The following is a 20,566-nucleotide window of genomic DNA, read 5'->3' on the forward strand; positions in this document are numbered from 1 at the left end:
CCGACCATGAGTGGGCTCATGGTGAAGACTCATCGACGGCAAGGGGAACCGGTCTGAATGAGCGCTCGCTGCGAGGAAGCTAGAGTGTTAAAAAAGGCAATCACAGGTTCTTTTGCCTAGACAGATAGGGCGCTGTGTCTCAGATATTTTTGGGCACATTTTGCCATCACGTTCTGTCAACTTGTGGATCTTCCGTAGAATACCACCATATCGGGGTAAAGATGAGGCAGGTGATGCTTCTTGAATGCGATAGCCAAACTACCAGAGTTGAAGGCATGATCATGAGCAGTGGACTACTCAGTAGTGGGTACAATTCCTTGGTGCTTATTAGATGAGTCAAGCGCTTTTCCTCGGTGAGGGCAGCGACAGCGCCGTTCTGGAACTCCCGAGACATGGCGGCGAGGCCCGCAGAAAGACTATGGTGCTATCCCCCCAGAATCGTGGTTACCCTGCCAGGAAAGTGGAATTGTGGTGATCAAGTAATCAGCAGCACAGGCTTTGCCCACATTTTCTTGAACAGCTGACTACTACGTACTCTGTAGTACTTAGGTAGTATGCGGGTGTCTGATGTGACTAAGGATAGAACTGGTTGGTGGGGGATAGAGGGATAGGGTGACCGTATAGCCAAAGATCACTGGCTAGTTTCTGTTTTTGGAAAGACTCAGCCTTGCCTAACGTAGCCTCAAGGCTGCTACTTTCGAGACCTGTCTCCTTGTTGGTGGCTTCTTGAACTCGTATCGTGGAACAACCTCAGATGCGAGATGCAGCCTCGCTCCAGGTATGGAGGTCACGGCAAGTCCATCAGGTAGCATAACGTGGTAGTATGAGAAGAGAACAGAGTCTTTTTGTCAAGTCATCAGCTACCAGTGGCGTCTGATCACTATACTACTAGTGCTATAGTAGACAGCGGCCTTGAGCTGGCTATAAATAAACAGGATGAACCAATGGGATGTCGTAGTCATACTACCAAACATTCGCCTGGTGCTTCCCAGACAGGATAGCGTGGCTGATGGCATCGTGGAGTGGCACGTCGCAAAAGCAGCAAGTCTCTGTCGCAGCCAGTCATAGTTCCCGCCGGTGCCAAGAGCGCAGTTTGTAGCATCTCACTGGCAGGCTCAGCAGCTGCTCCCTGCGCCATTTTCCTCCATCGTCCAATCCACCACTTGAACTACATCCGTTACCATCACCAGAACATCGTCTCTCTACAGACTACAACATCGTATTCACGCTACATCGGCGAATATGCAAGGCGCAGCCTTCTTCGTTCTTCGTCCTCTCCAGCTATTCAGCTGCTCTTCCGCCTTCTCCGTAGATCTGGCCACTGGCACCATGCTGACCGACCAATACTCCCACAACGTCGCCACCGGTTCGATGCTACCTCTGCTTCCTTATACACTACCTTAGGTACTATTCACGGTGGTCAGCAATGTCTCATCTGGTAGGAGCACGCCACGACTAGGTATAAGTAACTCCAGTCTCCCATCCCGTGGTATATCTTTTCTCGTACATCACTATCGAATACAAAACAAAAGACATTCGCTATTCATATCTTATCCTCCCAACTGAAGACACTCGCTATCACCGTTCAGACCTCTCACTCGAACCATACATCATCTCGCTCGTTGATCCCTTCTACTTAAGTTGATATCTCAGCACTCGCTTACTGTCCTATCACAACCATATGCTCGCTTCAACTTCCCTGCTCGTGGCAGCCCTTGCCGGTGCCTCTCTGGCATACCCATACCCCGAGGGTTATGATCACAGCAACGGAACTCTCTCTTCTACAACGACCTCTGCCTCATCCACAACCTCAGCATGGTCGACATCATGGTCTACCACTTCGTCCAGCGCCAGCACCACGCAGCCTTGGACTAGTACCTCAACTGGCTCCAACTCATCCAGTTCCGTCTCGTCCCAGCCTTGGTCCACGACGGCATCTGCCATAACTACCACCTCCAGCGCTTCTCCCACCTCAGCTTACACGACGCCCCATACCAACTCCACCACAATCGTCAGCACCACCCTGGTCTCTGAGACCACCACCACCTCAGTTCCTACTGAGATCTGGACCACCTACACCACGACCGAATGGCTCACCAAGACCAAGTTTGTTCCTTGTTCAACCCCAGTTGCCACTCAAGGGCCTACCACGTTTTACTCTACGTGGCTAACAACTGAAATCTGGACAACCACCTCTTGCTACCCGCTGACCACCAAATGGGCTCCTGCACCTGTTCCGGCCAAACCAACCACTCCACCTGCTCCATCCAAGCCAACCACCACACCGGCACCTGCTCCTGTTCAAATCATCCCCTCGGGCTGCCCTGCTGTTGGCATCGAGACTGTCACCGTTACCGCCACTCAACCTGCCCAAGGTGGTTCGGGAACCTACTATCCGCCAGGCCAATGCCATCAATGCCAGACCATCACCTACACAGATGTCTGGGGTTATGTTGTGACCATTGCCATTCCCACTCAGCCTACTCCTGCTCCCGCCAAGCCTACCACCACCGACGTTGTAACCACCACCCAGGCACACAATTCGACCACATCCGCCTGGACTCCAAGCACGACAAGCAAGCCTGTTGACAGTACATCGACCTCCCCTACGGGTTCCTGGACCACCACCAACAGTACCACCAGCGTCGTAAGCACCACGTCAGCAGCATCCAGCACGGCGACCTGGGGCACAAGCTCGACAACTAAAAGCATTGGCTCAACAACCACAACCAGTGCTGCTAGCGCCAGCGGGACCGGTACCTATAAGCCGACGTCCTGGGCCAAGATTCGGAGATTCTGATCAAGCACCCCAACTCCCCAACTCTGAAAGGACATGTTCAAATTTCCACCCACACTCCTTACGAAGTCTTGGATTTACATTTTGAAGCATTGCACGGATATCATGAAATAATACTAGCCGGTTTATATTGGATGCATAGCAAGCTCGGGTCTGAAAATGCATTCTGGCATGGCGCGGCACCAGTCGGTACGATCTGAATTGGAAGGACATCTAAGATGTATTCTACACGCATCTTCCGTCGATTACGATGCGCGAGTACGCGTGGCGCTCTGCAGTAATAGAAACATTATAATCACGAAATCAAAGCAGCACATAGAGCCTGCTGAGCTACAAAATCTAGACCGGTCTTTTGTTGCTCGATGAGTCCATTTTCCAGCAAGTAAGGCCGCAGATAAATTTGGGCATGACAAAGTCACAAGCAGAAGGTAGAGCAAGTCTGGTGATGGTGAAACATTTATTTCTTAAAACAAGTAATGGTCATGGCTAAATATAGACTGGAATCAACCGTCCAAAGCCGGCTGGGCTCAACGATGATTCCCCTTTCCCGCCCTTCGATCTTTTGCGCCGTCGCTCGAATTTCAAAAGTCAATCATCTCACGTCACATTTGGTCAAGAAAAAAAAAAGCCTCCCTTAAGTTGGTATCGGTCCACCAAATCACGTTCCCAAGAGAAGAAAAAAGAAAGAAGAGAAGACATATATGTAGCAAAGTAGAACACGGCAGCCTCTCCACGAGTAGGACAATCGAGTTGAAGAAAACCATTGTAGCTCCTTCTGAGGCTCTCGGTTCCCCTCACGTTGAAAATCAGCTTGATCATGATGCGAGAGCCAGTAATGATTCTTGTACCACATCTGCACCCGCTGCTGTAATTGAAGTGGGCGCTGACGGCAAGTCCAGGTCGTCTGCGGGCTCGGCTCTTCCAAGACCAATATCTGCCTCAAAGTCGGAGTCCAGTGGCCGGATATCCAACTCCAAGCTTGCTGTCAATGAAAGCTGGAGCTCGTCAGCCCATCGCACGGACTTGGGACTGGAGCTGGGACTCGACCTCCTGCGTCCGAAGAGGAAGATTTGGGCTCTGGAGAAGCGGTGCGGCGGAGGTGGCGATTTGGAGAGTGCGGAGCGCAGCGGCACGGATCGAGGTTGTAATGAGGAAGTGGTTCTGTCATTGCGGGATGGCGATGGTGAGGGTGAGATTGATGGAGATGATGATAACTCTGTCTCCATTATTGGCGATGGAGACGATGTGTGGATCTGGAGTTGGGTCATCGGAGAGAGCTGTCGGCCCAATATGAGTTGAGATATCCGACTCCGAGGCTGGGGTTGTTGCAGGAAGTGAATCTCTTCCTCGACCACCGTAATGCCCTCCGATTTCGTCGCCATCTGTTTGTCTCGTTTGTTTGCGTCCAAGCAGTACAGCTGCACTTTCTCGTGCTCACTGTTCTGGCGGGATGTCTCTGACTTATCATCGCAAACATGCGTGTCATGGCGTCCAAGGTACGCTGCCAGCCCGGATAATAGGCATATGAGCAAACACACGAGACAACCTAGGACGAACAGGGCGACAAGGATGCCGCGGAGAAAACCCAGCTCGAGAATCCGACGGAAGGTCTCTTGCGCGAGTTCTGCGAAAGACAGCGTCCCGAGATCCGGCGCGCCGATTTGCGAAAGGGGGAGTGAGAGGACGCTCGGGAGTTTGACGAGCAACAGGAAACCGAGGACAGGTGATTTTGATGCCATTGCTGAGAAGTAGAAGACGAATCGTCGGGTAACTCACATCGTTTTGTATGAGACGTAGTGTGGAAAGCAGAGGGAAGAGGGTAGAGACGGCAAAGAGGCATATGGACATGGTTTTGCGTCTTCACTATAGAGTCCTGACAGGAGCATGGACCTGGGGGTTCTGACAGATCTCACCTTCAGGTGGTCCGTTCACAGGCATGTTGTTTCTTGGACCCCGCGCAGTCCCTGAGGTTGCGGCTGAAAAGGGGAAAAGAATGGAATGTGGGTGACAGGATGGGAAGGTGATTGCAAGCTGTCTCTTAGCAACAGAAGTCATGCCATTGTCATTGATGGCTTCAGTGCTCACCCGGCGAGCAGGTCGAGGGGTGTTGTTTGTATACAGCAGTACACAGTACACACACCATCCAGTAGATTTGTGAGGCATATTCTGGTTGGCACGAGGCAACGGGGTCAGAGCTGATCTCCCGCAGCTGTCGCCCTCGTGTGTGGCTCGTCGCGTCGAACAAACGGGTGTGGGCGATGGGGGAGGGGCTAAGGCGTTGGATGGACAGGTTGCCTGTCACAGCCTTGTCAATTCGGATGTGGAGGAGATTGGGAGCCAAAAGTGTTCAGCGCTCAGGAGGTCGAAGTCGATATGTCCAGATGGTCTGGACTGTGGCATTCGCAGGCGAGGTGCCAGTCACCTGGCTTTGGTTGATGGCGATATGTACACAGTCAGAACTACGATACAAGGTACCTTGTAGTCTGTTCAGACCACCATAGAATTCCTGCGGCAGCTGAATAGGAGAAAGTGTATGAGGTCTGACAAATGAGATTATGCGCAACCCTCACTGATATGCCCTTTCCATCGCGACACCATTCTGTCAGACTAAAACTCCTTTTGTCCCTCCAGCCTCAGAGTTTCTGTGTAGAGCAGGTATCTTCTATCTGTACAGTAGCAGTGGACAGAACTCCGTCCCTTTGGCTGAATTGCCCAGCTTCCTGGATCCATGTCACTCTCTCTTTTTCTCTCCTTGCTCCTCCAACCCAGGTTGAGGTCCGACAATCTCGAATATCTGATTCATCCATTAATTCACGGCATACTGTTCCTCTAAACGATCTTGACCAGCATAACTGATCCAATTCTCGCCGTCCGACCGACATCCTTACCTGGCGCTTGTCGGCCGCCAGCTCTCATCCTTCTCGACTCCATCCTTCTCTCTCCATCCGCAGTTTGCTAGCAGTACATGTTGGACCCCAAGTTGGCGCCGATACCACTGCACGGCTGTGCCGACCGTTGGCACCCCGTACCCTTCCGATCAGATCACCGGGAGGCCTGCGCACCACCACTTGCGCACCACCACTTGCGCACCGCCTAGTATCTTGTCACGCTTCGCGTCACGCCCGATATTTTTCTCACGTCTTGTCGCCTCCACGAGAATCGACGCGCTATTCTGAATGCGCAGGAATCCTCCTTCGAAAGCAGTCCCGATATCCTTGATTGCCCCTACGAACGCCCTCAACGGCCAGCTTTCGCCGCAGCGGGTTCCAGTCGCAATGAAGAGAAAAAGCTGCTGAATTTGTCCATACATGATCACTGTGCTTTATGATGGGAAGGACCATTGAATACACGATCGTAGGACCGCCCGAGGTCCCTGGTCGAAACTCGCCGGCCCCTTTCTCGAAGGGTTTGCCATATCGCAAGGAGTCGAAAGGAGCTTCGTCGAATCTACGATCGCTGTATTGTATTTCTGCACAAAGCCCTGCGGACACCGAAGCCACAGAACACTCACTGGGCCCTGTCTCTACCATCCTTCCGAACTCCCCGTATCTACCTCCAACGCCGCCTGGAGCGACCAACGGGGATGTTTCGCATGCAGTCGACGAGCACGTCTCAGATACTGCCATGGTCAGATCCGCGTTGGTTACTCCCATCAACCAAAATAGCCCGCCTACGCCTGACAATACTCCCCCACGAGAAGGGCTTACGCCTTCGATGCGTCCATTTCTGCACACGCAGCCATCGATGACTTCCACTGGGGCCGAGTCCTTCAAAACTGCACGCGAAGACTTAGATTCCGACTCCGATAGAGACTCCCAAATACACGAAAATGGAACTCTGCGCCCACTGACCCCTGTTCACAACCGCGGTCCCGCCAGGCATCGAATGGGACGGCGTGGTGGTGACTTGCCACGATCGCCGTTGATCAATGCTTTCGAGGAGGAAAATGATCCCGTTAGCATGCTGCCAGATCGTTCCGAGTCTCAACATCACACAGATACATACAATTCAAACGCTGCCTTGATGGCGAGCGAAAATGGTTCAGCCAGATTCCGAGCAAGCCCGCAAGCCTTGAGCTGTGTGTCTACCCCAGATGCTCCTGCCAATGGAACGATGGCCCCGCTGAATCTGGATGCTGACACCAGCGACACCCTGGGGAAGAGCGATACCACAGCTCGGCCTGGGAAGATCGTGCCTACGCTCGGCCTGAGGCGCGACCAAAGTCTTCGAGACAGACTTCTCGAGGCGCAGAAGCAAGACCCATCAGCCTCTACTGAAAAGTTTGCAGACATCATTGGTTGGAATAATCTGGTACCCATCGAGGGTGACTCGTCAGAGAACCTGGCGATGACTCACGAGGACACTCGACGACTGTCCGGTATCTCAGCTACATCTACCATCGGTGCGTTTGTTTTCGAGCAGAATCAGCTACCCAGTAGAAGGGCCACATTGCGTCACATGAACAAACATGAATCCTTGCGGTCTGTGAGCTCGCCGCTACCTTCTTCGAACCGGAATTCCATGACTTCGAATTCCGACTCTCCCAGAAGGCTCGTGCATAAAGAGGCAAGGTTGAGCAACCAAATTCGGTGGAGCTTTGAATCAGAGGTTTCGCGGTCCTATAGTCTTGCCTCGAGCGCCGCTCTGCCAAAGACGGAGATCATACGGGTAGCAGTCATTCCAGAGAGGAATTCGTCCTTGTCATCGTCTTACAATGGTAGCCACAGACAATCACTCTCAGCGGAATCTGCACGATCTCAATCCCGCAGAACCTCCGACAATCCTCCATCTTCTTGGCAGCATAAGAGAGCGTTCTCCGAGGCTGTTGAGCGCGGTCGTGGAGAGGAGCAGGGGCCTTCAATTCCTCCTCGGAGCTCGTCACTCTCAGCGCCCACGTCGAGGAGCACCTCGCGAGCCAACTCAATCACGTCTGAGCACTTGCGCGTACGGCGACAGCAAGCCGAGAAAGATCTGCGGAAAACGTTGGACAGGATGGAATCTGACCGTCTGGTTCAAAATTTGCATGACTGGGACTTGGAAGACCAGGCGCAGGCGCCGAGCACTTCGAAGAAGAGTACGGTGGCACGCGGCTCGTTCGGACAGAAGGGCAGCCGAGCGGTCTCCCTTCCGGGGAGTCTTTTGAGCCCCCCTGATCCCAATGGGAACATGCCGGGGCTGTTCCTCCCTGGGACTAACGAATGGGCTGCTCTGCGACCACCATCAGTTTTGGAGACGCCCTTTTCGCAGCCGTCGTTCCATTCGGCATCTCCCGAGATCAATGAGGCAAAGGCCATTAATTTCTTTCCTCACAACAACCACTCGCTACAGTTGATCGAGCCGTTTCCTGTCCAGGAATCAAGAGCTGTTCAGGAGGTACAGAGGCGAAACTTGCCTTCCATGGAGGTAGAGTCGCCGCTGCGTAACCCGCGACGTCCTCCTGAGCCACCTCAGTTCAAGGTGATACCACCTACTCCGGGCGATGAACTCGAGAAAGAATTGGTGCTTGACGGGCCGCAGGCACTCGACCGAACGGGCTCGTCGAGGCGCCGAGGCAATAGTCGTCGACGTTCGGATTCCTTGATCGACTCCATTTCTCGGAATTTGAGCCTTAAGAATGCTCGCAACCGGAAAGCGAACCAGGAATTAGACGGAAAGCTACATCCTTTTTGGCGCCCTCGTGCCTTCTGGGATGACATTGACGTAGCTCGCCCCGAACTGGAACAAGAGCAAGCCTTGGATCAAGGGAGAGTCCGCAACTCTCTCGGTCTGCCCCAGAAGCGCACTGTGATCACGGGACCCGTCTCATTGGTCAGGCTGATGTCTGAACGTCGACGGCAGAAAAGAGGGATAGTGAAGCAAACAAGCCATGGGAGCCTCTCGAAGCTACGAGCGACTCGTCGGCTCCATAAGTCACACAGCCTTGGACTAGGGTTCCATCTGATCGGAATCAAGGATATCCATCAACGTATGTTACGGGTCAAAGAACGACGGGAGGATGACAAACGAGAGAAGAGGAGGGAGGAGTTGAGACGCAGCATTGGACCCAATGTCGTCTCTCAAGGGGACTCCAGGTTTCCAGCAAGTCACATCAATCTGGTGAAGAATGTTCTGAAGCAAACGGCGTCTTGAACGGAGTAACGACACGACTTTCTATCTACACTGCCTCGGTGGCTGAGAATCATGTTTGCCGGCGTTTTTGTTTTGAGAGCGTTTCTGTTCATGCGCTCAGCTTCAAGGTGGAAATGAGCAGGGAGACTGCGCACGATGTCACGTCTTGACGACTAATGAGTAGGATGATTTGATGAATTGTATGATTAGACCAGATCCAGCTAGGGATCGCAACGCTACCAGACCGTCGCCAGCAAAGGGAGAATTTCATGTCATTGGGCTGAGCCCGACGATAGCCTTTGTTCCATCTGCTGTCGCTTTCTGATATTTTCCAAGCCGACGGAGTCTAGGAAAGGTTCAGGAGTGATGCTGAAGTCAAGGACGATCACTGTATGAGGAGAGATTAGCCCTGTGGTAAACACAGTGTAGCGGGTGAGTCATGTGCCTCACCTCGCTGGGAGTGAGATGGAGGTTGTTGTTTAGCGAAGTGGATAGTGTTTGTAGCGTGGCTTGATTCCATGGCATTGGAAGAGATTTTCGGCTTCAGTAAGGGACCCTTCAACTTGACTCTCGACTGTACGGTCGCCATAGCAGCTTCAGGATCACTCTCCCCTCATCGTCTGAATGAAATGAGGCACAGAAGAATGACCCCGGATATCTCCCTCTTTTCGCCAGCTCAAGCTGCGCTCCCGCCAAATTTTATCTTATCAGATCTTGCCAAGTCATCAGCAGCTCTCTACCACTGCTCGCCACGAGACTGCGATATCGGCCTCATGGCAGGCTGGGGAGCGGCAGTACACAGCCCTGACTTCCACGACGACTTCACCCTGGCTTCTACATCTGCTGGTACGGACGCCGATGGTCCTGGCTCCGGGCTCACCAGTCCCGTCCAGGGCCACAAGAGAAACGCGTCCTTTGCCGGCCTCGAGAGCTCGCCCGCCAGCGTCGAGTCACTCGATCAGAACGGCGATGGGTCCCGCGATCCAAGGCGTAGACCTGTGAAGAGGGCTTGTAATGAGTGCCGACAGCAGAAGGTGAGCAATGAAGAATCCTCATGCGCAGCATCCTGCCAACCCTTTCGACGACTCTCACCTTCTATCACGCCGGCTATCACGAGTTTCTGCTTCACGCGCCGACCCCCACGTTCATTCCGACTAACGATAGAGTGTCTAGTTGCGGTGCGATGTCGTACAAGAACCCTTCCAGACCTGCAGCCGCTGCAAGCGACTGTCGCTCGACTGCAAGATCGAGGACAACTTCAAGCGTGTTGGCAAGAGATCGCGGAATGCAGAGATGGAGCGCGAGATCATCGAGCTTCGCAAACAAGTCGCGCGACAACAGTCCGGCCGTCTGGCTGGTGCGCCGCTCCCGAACGGTACCGCAGACTTTTCACAAACAGCGACGGCTTCTTTCACGCAGGACGCCGCCGCCGCAGGACTTCTTGACCTGAGAGGAGGGGCCTTTGAGAAGAGCCCGGCGAGGGCAATATTCAAGCGCCTCGAGGACGTTAGTCTCACCACGGATCGTGTGCAGGAGCTCTTTCAACGCTTTTTCACATTGCATCATCCCTTCGTCCCCTTCCTCAATCCCGACCGAACCCCGGATGAATACTTTTCCAAGTCTCCTTTGTTGTTCTGGACCATCATAATGATAGGAGCCCGCAACTATACCGCCGAACCCGCGCTGTTCAATGCTGTGACCGGACCCCTGAACCGGCTATTATGGTCGACGATTTCCGAAGTCCCGCAGAACTATCATGTTGTCAAAGCACTGGTTCTTCTGTGTGCTTGGCCCTTCCCGACGAGTAGCACATCTAGCGATTCGACGTTTATGATATGCGGCATCATGATGCAGACCGCCCTGCAGCTTGGCTTACACCGACCTACTCACGCCCAAGACTTCAGCAAATTCCGAGTCGAGCTCAGGGAGGCTGAGCTACAAGACAGAGTGGTGGTCTGGAGTGTCTGCAATCTTGTGGCGCAGAGGATATGCACGGCATATGGGCAGCCTCCTCTCACAATCTACGACTGGACTCTTGGGCCGAAACCCATAGAGACCAATCCAAGCTATGAATTACCAGCAACGATCTCCAATCGCTTGATGATTGAGAAGTTCGTCGACAAGGTGTCCCGGACGTTGTATATGAACCCGCATGATCCGGTCGGACTGGCGACCGACCTGGAACGGCCCACGTATGTGTCCTTTTTGGCGCATGATCTGGAAGAATTGGAAAACAAGCTGCGTAACGATGCGTCTCCGATCACCAAAATCTACCTGAAGGCGGCGGCGCTGCATATGAGGCTCAGTGCGTTCTTCTCGCCTCCATCGCTTCCGTCATACCGAGCCGATATGCTGAAGCTGTACTATGCAACGACCGAGTATCTGGAGGCCTGTCTAAGCTTGGAATCCAGTATGACAGTTCATCTGCCGTCGTCTTACCAACATGGCCTGTCCTTATCGCATGGGACCAATTACATCTTCCACATGATGTTGGCGGCGGGCTTCTCTCTGCTGAAGCTGATGCGCAACTTTGTCGGCGAGCATGAGCTTGACGCCAAAGGTGCATCTGAACTGCTCTCGAGGACTGTGTGGGCGCTGAGAAGCATGAGCGTCAGCGAGAATGATCTTGCCGAGCGACTGTCCGAAGTCCTGGCGCAGGTCTGGAAGAGCGGAAGGGTGGAAGCAGGGCCGAATCGCAACGCCGTCGGCGACGATGATGTCGATGACAGTCTCCAGCTGAAAGTCAAGTGCCGCATGTCCATGTCCCTGGTCTTCGACTCTGTGTGGCGATGGCGTCGAAGTTTCCAGTTCAAAGGCGGAAGACCGTCTGACCGTAAGAGAGTTCCTTTCCAAACCGTCCGATGTCTTAACTTGCTAACATGGCGCAGTGAGGGACAGCAACGTCACGCTTCAACAAGTCGACAATCCGATAGTCGTCCCTGCTTCGAATGTCGAGCCGAACGCTACCGTGAACGATCCAATGCTGTCGAGCTCTACCATGGTGCCCGGGATGGCGGGTATGGCCACAGGAATGGTGGACGACACCAGCATGGACTACGGCCAGGCCAGCTATGATGTGTTTGATCCATTGAACTGGATGCTGGATGGCATTGTGGAGTTTCCTTACAATTTCAACAACGTGCAGATCAACGACCCGTCGAGGGTAGAATCATTGGGAGGAGGCATATAGACGGTCTATTCTGCGCGTGTGCTGGCAATTCTTTCTCTTTCGGGGCTTTGGTCCTGGTGAGGATCGGGCGGCGCAGGATGGGGGATCTAGACGGATGGTCCTGATGACCCTTTAACGAAGGACGGTTTCGTGGGAGCATGGTGGGAGCGTATGGATATGAAGCCTAGAAATGGCCGTCTGGAGATTTCTTAATATTACTCTAGTATTTCTTGCCCTTAGAACTAAGTCGACAGGGCGACTATTTTGGATCATCGATGACTTTGCAACAATTGGCGCAACTCATACTATGCATTTGATTTATCACAGTACATTTGGTGTAAGTAACATGAAGGCGCGAAGGCGGCGACAAGCTCATCAGAGATCAGGCTCTTTGCTATGGCGGTGAAATGCATGGCAACGATGATGCCTCAGGCCTCCCTGGTCCGGTCGTTGCCCTCCAGATTCATTGAATTTTCTTTTGCCACTTCGTCTGCACGGCAATTGAACAGATTTCGGCCACCGCCGCCAGGTACGTACCTGATCGAGTACCAGATCTGTCTGTACACAACCCTTTGAGTGGAGATTGACTTGTGTACAGTGCAGTGTGCCACCTCAGCCCTGGTGCAACAACCATGCACTGCACCAGGCGTCCTCCGCAGATCAGATACGAGCATCGCCTGTTTACGGCCAATCGTCCCAGTTGGTCCCATACCCTTCGGATCTCGATTGTACGTGCCTTTCTGGGCATCTATACGAGATAACGATCGCCCAAATACGTCAGCCCAGCTGCCATGCGGCACGGTTTACAGGGAAGAGTGAAGACAAGAGTCCGTTCACACGACAGATCGACCCTGGCACCAGTCGAGAAGGACGATCGAATGAACGGCAGCCTGCGACGACATCGGGCGGCAGCCGACGAGCCAAAAGATTGACTTTGCTTGCTTTGCTGTGACCAACGTGAATGACGGGATCGAATTGGACCAGAGGAGACTGCTTATCTATGATACACACGGGCGATGTTACCATCCTGGGGTCTGGCCGGGGCATGAGTCTCCTCTTCCCCCTGTCTACACAAGCGATCAGACCCTGTTCAGTCTCCAGCTGGAGTTCTACAAGCTTTCCCCCAAGCTCACACTCAAGCTCACCTCTATGCTTGTTTTTTTTCGGTCGCATCCTTTCAGACCCCTGTCTCCCTCCTCCGATGCTTGCATGGGGGTTGCTATCTGCTCCCAATCACTGGTATCTACCAGGCAGTGATTGGCGAAACTGGCGTCTCCTGGCAGTTCAGGCGATCTCCGACCATCATCGGGGTCGAATAGAACGATTCAATCACCGTCAAAGAACAAATACACCCCGGCTTTCTTTCTTTCTATGGAGCTGAAGCTTGAATCCGCCATGATTGGCGACCATGCTGTCCATCCAGAACAAGGCTTTACTGGATGGTTGCTTATCTTGACCGGCGCCACTGGCAAATCTGAACAAGGGTCATGATGGTTTGTGGCTGTTCGAGACTCATCGTGTCTACCCAGACGAGACGCCTTCCAAGATGCTGGTCTGGGATGAGAAAATGCTATATTATCCACGACATCCTGTCGCATTACATCGGTAGGGGGTGTCTGAAAGTCTTCTGTGTTCCTCCCCATTTTGATCATCTGTCTTTGCCTGCTCCCCTTCGAGGTCTCCCTGTTCCTACAGTTTGGCCATTCCTGCGTGGCTTCCAGAGCACGCGCTCGCAGACATGACTTCCTACGAGAAGAGCGGCTATGATGTCGAATATCAACCCACCGAAAAACACAGGTCTACCATCGCCCCAGACCAGTCAGGCGCCGTCCATGGACAATCCTTTGTGGCGGGCGACAGCCTTTACCACCGACTCCAGCGACTCGCTGGTCGATATGGCGTGGAACAGAGAGGAATTGAACGTGTTCCTGAAGATGAACGGACGGACAAGAGTACCGTGAAAGTTGGCACGATGGTATGAGAACGACCCATCTGGCTTCCCTCCCCTGGCCTTTTTCGTCCGCGCCAGTATCTGACATTCTTGAACAGTGGCTTGCAGCCAACATGGTGATCTCGTCTCTCGCCATTGGAGTGCTGGCCGTGCCAGTCTTTTCCATGGGCTTCATCGATGGTGTTCTTACGATTTTCTTCATCAACCTTCTCGGCATCTTACCGGTGTGTTTCTTCTCGACCTTCGGACCGCGATTCGGCATGCGACAAATGATCCTCAGCCGCTTTTGGTTTGGATACTGGGGAGTAAAGCTGAGTACGTTGCTAAGTGAACCCATTGTTTGTTTGACTTCTTGACTGACCCTTTTCGATTAGTCGCCATCTTCAACTGTTTGGCCTGTCTGGGCTGGTCGTCCGTCAATGTGATTGTGGGGGCCCAGCTTCTGCACGCCGTCAACTCCGACGTGCCTGGCTATGCGGGCATCATCATCATCGCGGCCTGTACATTCCTGGTCACGCTGTTCGGCTACAAGGTGGTGCACATGTACGAGATGATCAGCTGGGTGCCGTGCTTCATCATCTTCCTGATCGTGCTGGGCGAGTTCGCGCATTCCGGCTCGTTCGAGAACCTCCCGATGCCCAGCGGCGAGGGCGAGACGGCGTCGGTCCTCTCCTTCGCCGCCTCGGTCTATGGGTTCGCCACCGGCTGGGCATCCTACGCCTCCGACTACACGTGCTACCAGCCCGTAACGACGAGCCGGGTCAAGGTATTCTTCTATGTCTTCGCCGGCCTCCTCTTCCCCCTCTGCTTCACCGAGATGCTGGGACTAGCCATTGCCACCGCGACCATCAACGACCCCGCGTACGCCGACGCCTACGCGAAAGACGCCGTGGGCGGTCTCCTGCACCAAGTCCTCGTGCCTCCCTTGGGCGGCTTCGGCAAATTCTGTCTGGTCATCCTGGCCCTGTCGATCGTCGGCAACAACTGCCCCAACATCTACAGCCTGACCTTCTCGCTCCAGATCCTCACGCATTACGCGCAGAAGGTGCCGCGCTTCTTGTGGACCCTCGCCGGCACCGTCATCTACTGCGCCATCGCGATCCCCGGCTACAGCCACTTCGAGGACGTGCTCGAGAACTTCATGCTGGTCATCGGCTACTGGCTCGCCGTCTACGAGGGCATTGCCCTGCCCGAACATTTCATCTTCAAGCGCGGCTTCGCCGGCTACGTCCCCGAACACTACGACCAGCCCAAGTACCTGCCGCCGTCCATCGCCGCGCTCGGCGCCTTCTGTTTCGGCGTGCTCGGTGCCGTTATGGGAATGGCCCAGGTCTGGTTCATCGGGCCCATTGGGAAGCTGATCGGCATTGGCTACGGCGGTGATATTGGCTTTGAGCTGGCCTTCAGCTTCGCCTTTGTTACCTATGTCTGTTTCAGGTCGATTGAGATCCGCTATTTCCATCGATGAACATTACCCCAGGTTTTTTTGGTCGGTGTTGGAAAGGATATGGGCAATATGGGACTTTTGGGCAGGCAGCCAGAATGGGAATTGCGGGACTTGGTACTTGGTAGCTCGCATGTGGGCTTGATTAGGGCTTGATTACAGTGACGAAGCAGAGCAAATGAAAAAGTATGTATGAGTTAATATTAAGCAGTCATGCTACAGAACTGTCCTTTCAATGTTGGAACTTCTCCGTGCAAGATAAGTGTGTTTGTTGGTGGGGCGTGATCTTTCCGTTTCTTGGAGTCATACATCTCCTTTTGTTTTATCTTTGCCAGCGAAGAACAAGAGCAGCAATAGAGTGTCAGATTGAGCGCAACGCTGAGATATTTCTGCCTGTCTGAGACGCCTGGCCACCGTCGCCTTATAGTTTGAAGTTCCGTACGTATCACGACTTGTTCCCGATACTCTTCTGTCTGGACCGAGGAGGATTGTGATATGATATCAAAGTCAGTCTAGGAATCATGACCTCCTCTACAATATAATAAATATTATCTCCCTCTCCCTCTCCCTCTCTGACTATATATTTTCCTTACGCGATGGCAAAGATACTATTCCAGAAGCCCGAGAAATAGAGAGAGAAAGATTGTAACCACCCCCAAAAAACGGACTGTGCCATAGCAGAAAGAAGGAAACGAGACAGTAGCACTGAGTTCAGACGGAAATACAGAGCCCAAATACCAAGGAGTCACTCGTTCACAGACGAGGTGTCTGGACAAGCGACCATACCGAGTAACTGAAAGGGGTATTATTGACCGAATCATCTCATTGAGAACGTGATCAGAGGGTATATGCATGGAATAAGGGTTGGGATGATCTGTCTAGGCGAAGTCGGGCTTGAAAATAGCAGGCATTGGCAGAACTTGACCGAAACCTAACCAGAACAGACTGACACCTCACAACTCTGGCAAATCATATTCTATATTCAGGAGGACCTTCCTTATATACAGCGTGAATACAGCCAACCTGTCGGTCGACAGAGGCTGAGGCTGAGGTGGAGTCAGAGCCCTGCAACAATCTTCGCCCTCACGCCCTTGCTTCCCTCCTTGGGCACGCCGACGAACAAGTCACGGTCGATCCTGATGTCGTTCTCGGCCGACGTCTCGAAATTCTCCATGTCGAATCGAGACATGATTATGGCGAGGGTGAGATACAGTTCGGCATACGCAAGACTGGGCAAGAGGTCAGTCCAGACGCCAAAAGTAAGAAAGTGCTCACACTTGCAGAACATACTTGATGCCAACACACATACGGCTGCCCTTGGAGAAGGACACAAGGTACCGATCGAGCCGGAAGCCTTCTTTGGCCGCTCGGAGCCAGCGGTCCGGATCGTATTGCTCGGGATTAGGGAAGATGGCGCGGTCCATGTGCACGAAGTAATTCGATTCGCTGACTGGTGTCTGCAGTGCGTCACGAGGACATGGTCAGTACTAGGCATCTCGATTCTCATCTCTGGGCGGACATGTACTTCGGGGATAAAGAATCAAGATAGACATAAACACAAACATGGACGTACTCCAGGAGGGATGATCCAGTCTTTGTACTTCAATGGCTCGTTGGGTGAGACACGGGGTAGCCGCGTAGTGACGCCGTACATGAGTCGGATGCCTTCGTTAATGACAGCGGTCTATTTCATTCCAATTGTTGTCAGTCCCTTGTAAGGTTTCTGAGGGTTGGAGTATCACGGCTGTACATACCAGATATGGCAGTTGTTCCAATACAGTCAGAGAAACCGGGCTGTCTGGCGTAGGCATGACCGACTTCAATTCGGCACGAAGCTTGTCCAACTTCTTTCTGTCGTCGAGCAGATAGAATGTGATTACACTCAATGACTTCGCTGTCGTCTCCGAGCCAGCTCCCACAAGAGTCTGGGCCTCGTCTTGTAGACGATCGGCGCTCTTCTCCTCCGGCGGCAAGTCACTGTCGAGTAACGCTTGGAAAATTGTCCCATGCGACTTTTCACCTGCTTTATTTTCGGCGATGACTGCGTCCACCTGTGCCCGAACCATGTGCTGCCAGGCCAACAAGGAAACGGCGGGCGGGTTCAACATTTGAAGCACGTACAGTGGTACGGCTTTGAGGATAGGCAATGCCCAAGGAAACTGGCGCAGAAACACTCCGTTCGCGGACCCGGCTATAACGGTTTCCTTCCAAGCCAGTTTGAAGTCGGGTTCGGCCAGACAATTGTCGGTTTCGCCAAAGGCAGCCTGGGTGATGATGTCCATCGTGAGCGCCATGTAGGCAGCATCAAGTCGGATCACTTCGGCTGTCTTGATGGCCTCCTCGAACCGTTTGCACAGACGCTCGATGTTGGCGACAATGAGCGACTCCATCTGATTGACGGAGCGTTTTGAAAAGAACGGATTCAAAGCTGAACGTCGCAGACGATGTAAACTGTGGGAGGCTGTGGCGAAGGATGAGGCTGGAGCACCGGCCATGGTCACCCAGCCCTCATACTTGTCACGCTTTTTCGAGGCCGGCGCATAGAGCTCGTCGTAGTAGTCCGAGTCTCGTATATGAAGTTCATCTGGCGTGATGCGCACAATAGGTCCATAGCGGTCGTGAAGCTCCTGTAGTTTCCAGATGAAACAGCCCCGGTGGATGATATCATGGTAGAACTCGTACCAACCAGTCAAGGCCGCCAGTTTGGGTCCTGGGAACTTGGCAAGAGGATGAAAGTAGAGTCGATAGATCCCGCCCGCCAGTAAATAAAGCAACCATGAGACAAAGGCGGCACATACCAAGTTGCTGGCACTGGCAGTGAGAGACAACGACGGGGAGGGCATCGTGACTTGTCTGGGGCTGTCAATATCAGAAGGACTGTGTCACGACTGTATCCAAAATAGCGAAGAGAAGAGTCCCTGCTCTCGATAGGATGCGATGTGACAAGGCACGAGAGGCCGATAGTGCCAACTCATGTCCTTCAAGCGAGATGACACCCATATCCCTGCAAAGTTGTACTCCTAGTTGATCACTATCAAACGGAGATGAATGGTCTGTGGTAGCTGCAGTGGTGGACACCGTTGGTCTAGGATCTGCATTAGTCGCCGGCTTCCAACGGCCCTGCGTCTCTGTCGACCAACGACGTCGGAGAACAGCTTGTTCGGCTAGTGCCAACATACATTAGCACGTCGTGATACTCTGTACACGTCGGTATACAGACCCACCCGCCACCGACGAGGTCCGAGTCTTTCACAACTCGTTGTCTCGGGCTAACGGGGGCGGCTTGCCCCCTTCGGCCCTTTGCAGTAGTGGACGTCGTCGGGGATCTTCTGCACCATGGCTGTGAACGTCTTGACGGTTGTTGTTGGCCCCCGGAGATTTCTATGACCACCAATAATGATGCCTGGAGATGCCTGGAGATGCCTGGAGATGGAGATGCAGGAGGGGCATGGACGAGGTCTAGATGGTAAGGCCCGTGGCGGAAGAGCACCCCCCCGGTCAACCAGAAGTGGGAGGACGTCCGCGACAGAATCTCTCAGGCCACTTGACCACACACTCTCCTATGGTCAGCTGAGATATCGTCTAATGTCAACAAAATCGTGGTAGCTATTGATGGTGTCAGTCGGGATACCGTCCTAGCCATTGTCCAGGAGAACCCACCCGTGCGTGCCTACACGCGGTAATAGAATTATACCGACCTGAACGGACCAAATGACCGGCAACGAACAGATCGAGGCAGAGGTAAGCCTCCCGGAACTCTTTCTGCCAACGTCAGGGTGACTGATGCGTGGTTTGCTCGACAGACTTGGTCAGACTACTCCGATGCTGGGAGCATTCGATCGGATCTGACTTCGCTTCACTCGTCCGTCCTCAATTATGAGTATGAAAATGGCCGACGATACCATGCTTATCAAGCAGGCAAATATGTAAGTCAATATCGCTCGACGTCGACGTCGAACCCCAGCTGATCGCGGCTCTTGAGATGCTTCCAAATGATGATCAGGAGCAGGACCGACTGGACGTGCTCCATCACGTCTTCCGCCTTACTCTAGGAGGCGACTTGTGTCGCACCGCCCCAGAGCTGGTCAATCCCGGAAGGATACTGGACATTGGCACAGGAACCGGCATCTGGGCCATTGATAGTATGATGGCCTCCTTCACTCGAGTGGCTATGAGACTGACATGTGCGACAGTGGGTGATGAATATCCTTCTGCAGAGATCATAGGCACAGATCTATCTCCCATCCAGCCAAGTTGGTAAGGCGGATTCTGACCTTGACCACATATAATTCTTACTTTGCATCGCATCAGGGTCCCACCAAATGTGCGCTTTCAGATCGATGATGCTACGCAAGAATGGGCCTTCCCACCCGAACATTTTGACTTCATTCACGCTCGAGGGCTGGGCGGCAGCATCAGGGACTGGCCAGAGCTACTGCACCAGGCATATGCGTAAGCTCTCCCAAGATCACAGTGAATTACGTCTTCGGCCCTGTTGACGGTCGACCACTGCAGACACTTAAGACCTGGCGGTCGTATCGAATTATCGGAAGGACGTCCTCACATGTGCTGTGATGATGGCACATATCCCGAAGATTCTCAAACATATCGTTGGGTGGTATGGACCCTCTTAGCAACCTGCTTGAACACATCAGTCAGTTGACATGCTAACAATTTGAGCCTTAAAGACAGAATTCCATAGAATAGCTCGAAGTGCAGACCTGGAGTTTGACCCATTTCCACAATATGCAGGACTTCTCGAATCTGCTGGCTTTATCAACGTTCAGGCTCACGAAGAGCGGACGCCGATCGGAGCCTGGCCTAAGAACAAGCGACTCAAGGAGATTGGTGTTTACTTTGAATATCAATTTCTCGAGGGCGCCGTGGATGGCTATTCCCTGGCTCTGTTCACTCGGGTGGGAAATTGGAGCGAACAAGAGACCCAGGTGCTTCTGGCGCATGTGCGACAAGAGGTCAGAACTAACAAGATGCATGTGTATACACACTGGTAAGTCGTCGAAGAGGAGAACAGATACCGTCATCCTTCATCTGCTGATGTTGCCGCAGTTCTTATGCTACAGCACAGAAGCCTGACGT

At 53.1% G+C, this 20,566-nt stretch overlaps 8 protein-coding genes across 8 annotated transcripts; 5 read left to right on the plus strand and 3 right to left on the minus strand.

The window, feature by feature from the left end:
* Window positions 1–1,681: 1,681 nt before the first annotated feature.
* A1O1_06904 (uncharacterized protein) lies at window positions 1,682–2,800 on the plus strand (the record flags this gene model as incomplete). Its single annotated transcript, XM_007727781.1, has 1 exon — window positions 1,682–2,800. The coding sequence occupies one exon, from the start codon at window positions 1,682–1,684 to the stop codon at window positions 2,798–2,800; it is 1,119 nt and encodes a 372-aa protein (XP_007725971.1).
* An 812-nt stretch (window positions 2,801–3,612) lies between these two features.
* A1O1_06905 (uncharacterized protein) lies at window positions 3,613–4,536 on the minus strand (the record flags this gene model as incomplete). Its single annotated transcript, XM_007727782.1, has 1 exon — window positions 3,613–4,536. The coding sequence occupies one exon, from the start codon at window positions 4,534–4,536 to the stop codon at window positions 3,613–3,615; it is 924 nt and encodes a 307-aa protein (XP_007725972.1).
* A 1,588-nt stretch (window positions 4,537–6,124) lies between these two features.
* A1O1_06906 (uncharacterized protein) lies at window positions 6,125–8,926 on the plus strand (the record flags this gene model as incomplete). Its single annotated transcript, XM_007727783.1, has 1 exon — window positions 6,125–8,926. The coding sequence occupies one exon, from the start codon at window positions 6,125–6,127 to the stop codon at window positions 8,924–8,926; it is 2,802 nt and encodes a 933-aa protein (XP_007725973.1).
* A 251-nt stretch (window positions 8,927–9,177) lies between these two features.
* On the minus strand, window positions 9,178–9,494 carry A1O1_06907 (uncharacterized protein; the record flags this gene model as incomplete). Its single annotated transcript, XM_007727784.1, has 2 exons — window positions 9,178–9,293; window positions 9,356–9,494. The coding sequence occupies 2 exons, from the start codon at window positions 9,492–9,494 to the stop codon at window positions 9,178–9,180; spliced, it is 255 nt and encodes an 84-aa protein (XP_007725974.1).
* A 184-nt stretch (window positions 9,495–9,678) lies between these two features.
* A1O1_06908 (uncharacterized protein) lies at window positions 9,679–12,095 on the plus strand (the record flags this gene model as incomplete). Its single annotated transcript, XM_007727785.1, has 3 exons — window positions 9,679–9,939; window positions 10,079–11,738; window positions 11,794–12,095. 3 exons carry the CDS (start codon window positions 9,679–9,681, stop codon window positions 12,093–12,095), a joined length of 2,223 nt encoding a protein of 740 aa, XP_007725975.1.
* A 1,717-nt stretch (window positions 12,096–13,812) lies between these two features.
* Window positions 13,813–15,493, plus strand: A1O1_06909 (uncharacterized protein; the record flags this gene model as incomplete). Its single annotated transcript, XM_007727786.1, has 3 exons — window positions 13,813–14,049; window positions 14,124–14,340; window positions 14,400–15,493. The coding sequence occupies 3 exons, from the start codon at window positions 13,813–13,815 to the stop codon at window positions 15,491–15,493; spliced, it is 1,548 nt and encodes a 515-aa protein (XP_007725976.1).
* Window positions 15,494–16,526: 1,033 nt separating this feature from the next.
* A1O1_06910 (uncharacterized protein) lies at window positions 16,527–18,312 on the minus strand (the record flags this gene model as incomplete). Its single annotated transcript, XM_007727787.1, has 4 exons — window positions 16,527–16,698; window positions 16,760–16,926; window positions 17,043–17,153; window positions 17,224–18,312. 4 exons carry the CDS (start codon window positions 18,310–18,312, stop codon window positions 16,527–16,529), a joined length of 1,539 nt encoding a protein of 512 aa, XP_007725977.1.
* Window positions 18,313–19,180: 868 nt separating this feature from the next.
* On the plus strand, window positions 19,181–20,481 carry A1O1_06911 (uncharacterized protein; the record flags this gene model as incomplete). Its single annotated transcript, XM_007727788.1, has 7 exons — window positions 19,181–19,210; window positions 19,273–19,395; window positions 19,452–19,611; window positions 19,663–19,726; window positions 19,781–19,921; window positions 19,985–20,087; window positions 20,158–20,481. The coding sequence occupies 7 exons, from the start codon at window positions 19,181–19,183 to the stop codon at window positions 20,479–20,481; spliced, it is 945 nt and encodes a 314-aa protein (XP_007725978.1).
* Window positions 20,482–20,566: the final 85 nt, after the last annotated feature.

Source organism: Capronia coronata, assembly GCF_000585585.1.
Source record: "Capronia coronata CBS 617.96 chromosome Unknown acBCG-supercont1.6, whole genome shotgun sequence".
Classification (NCBI taxonomy): Eukaryota; Fungi; Ascomycota; class Eurotiomycetes; order Chaetothyriales; family Herpotrichiellaceae; genus Capronia; species Capronia coronata.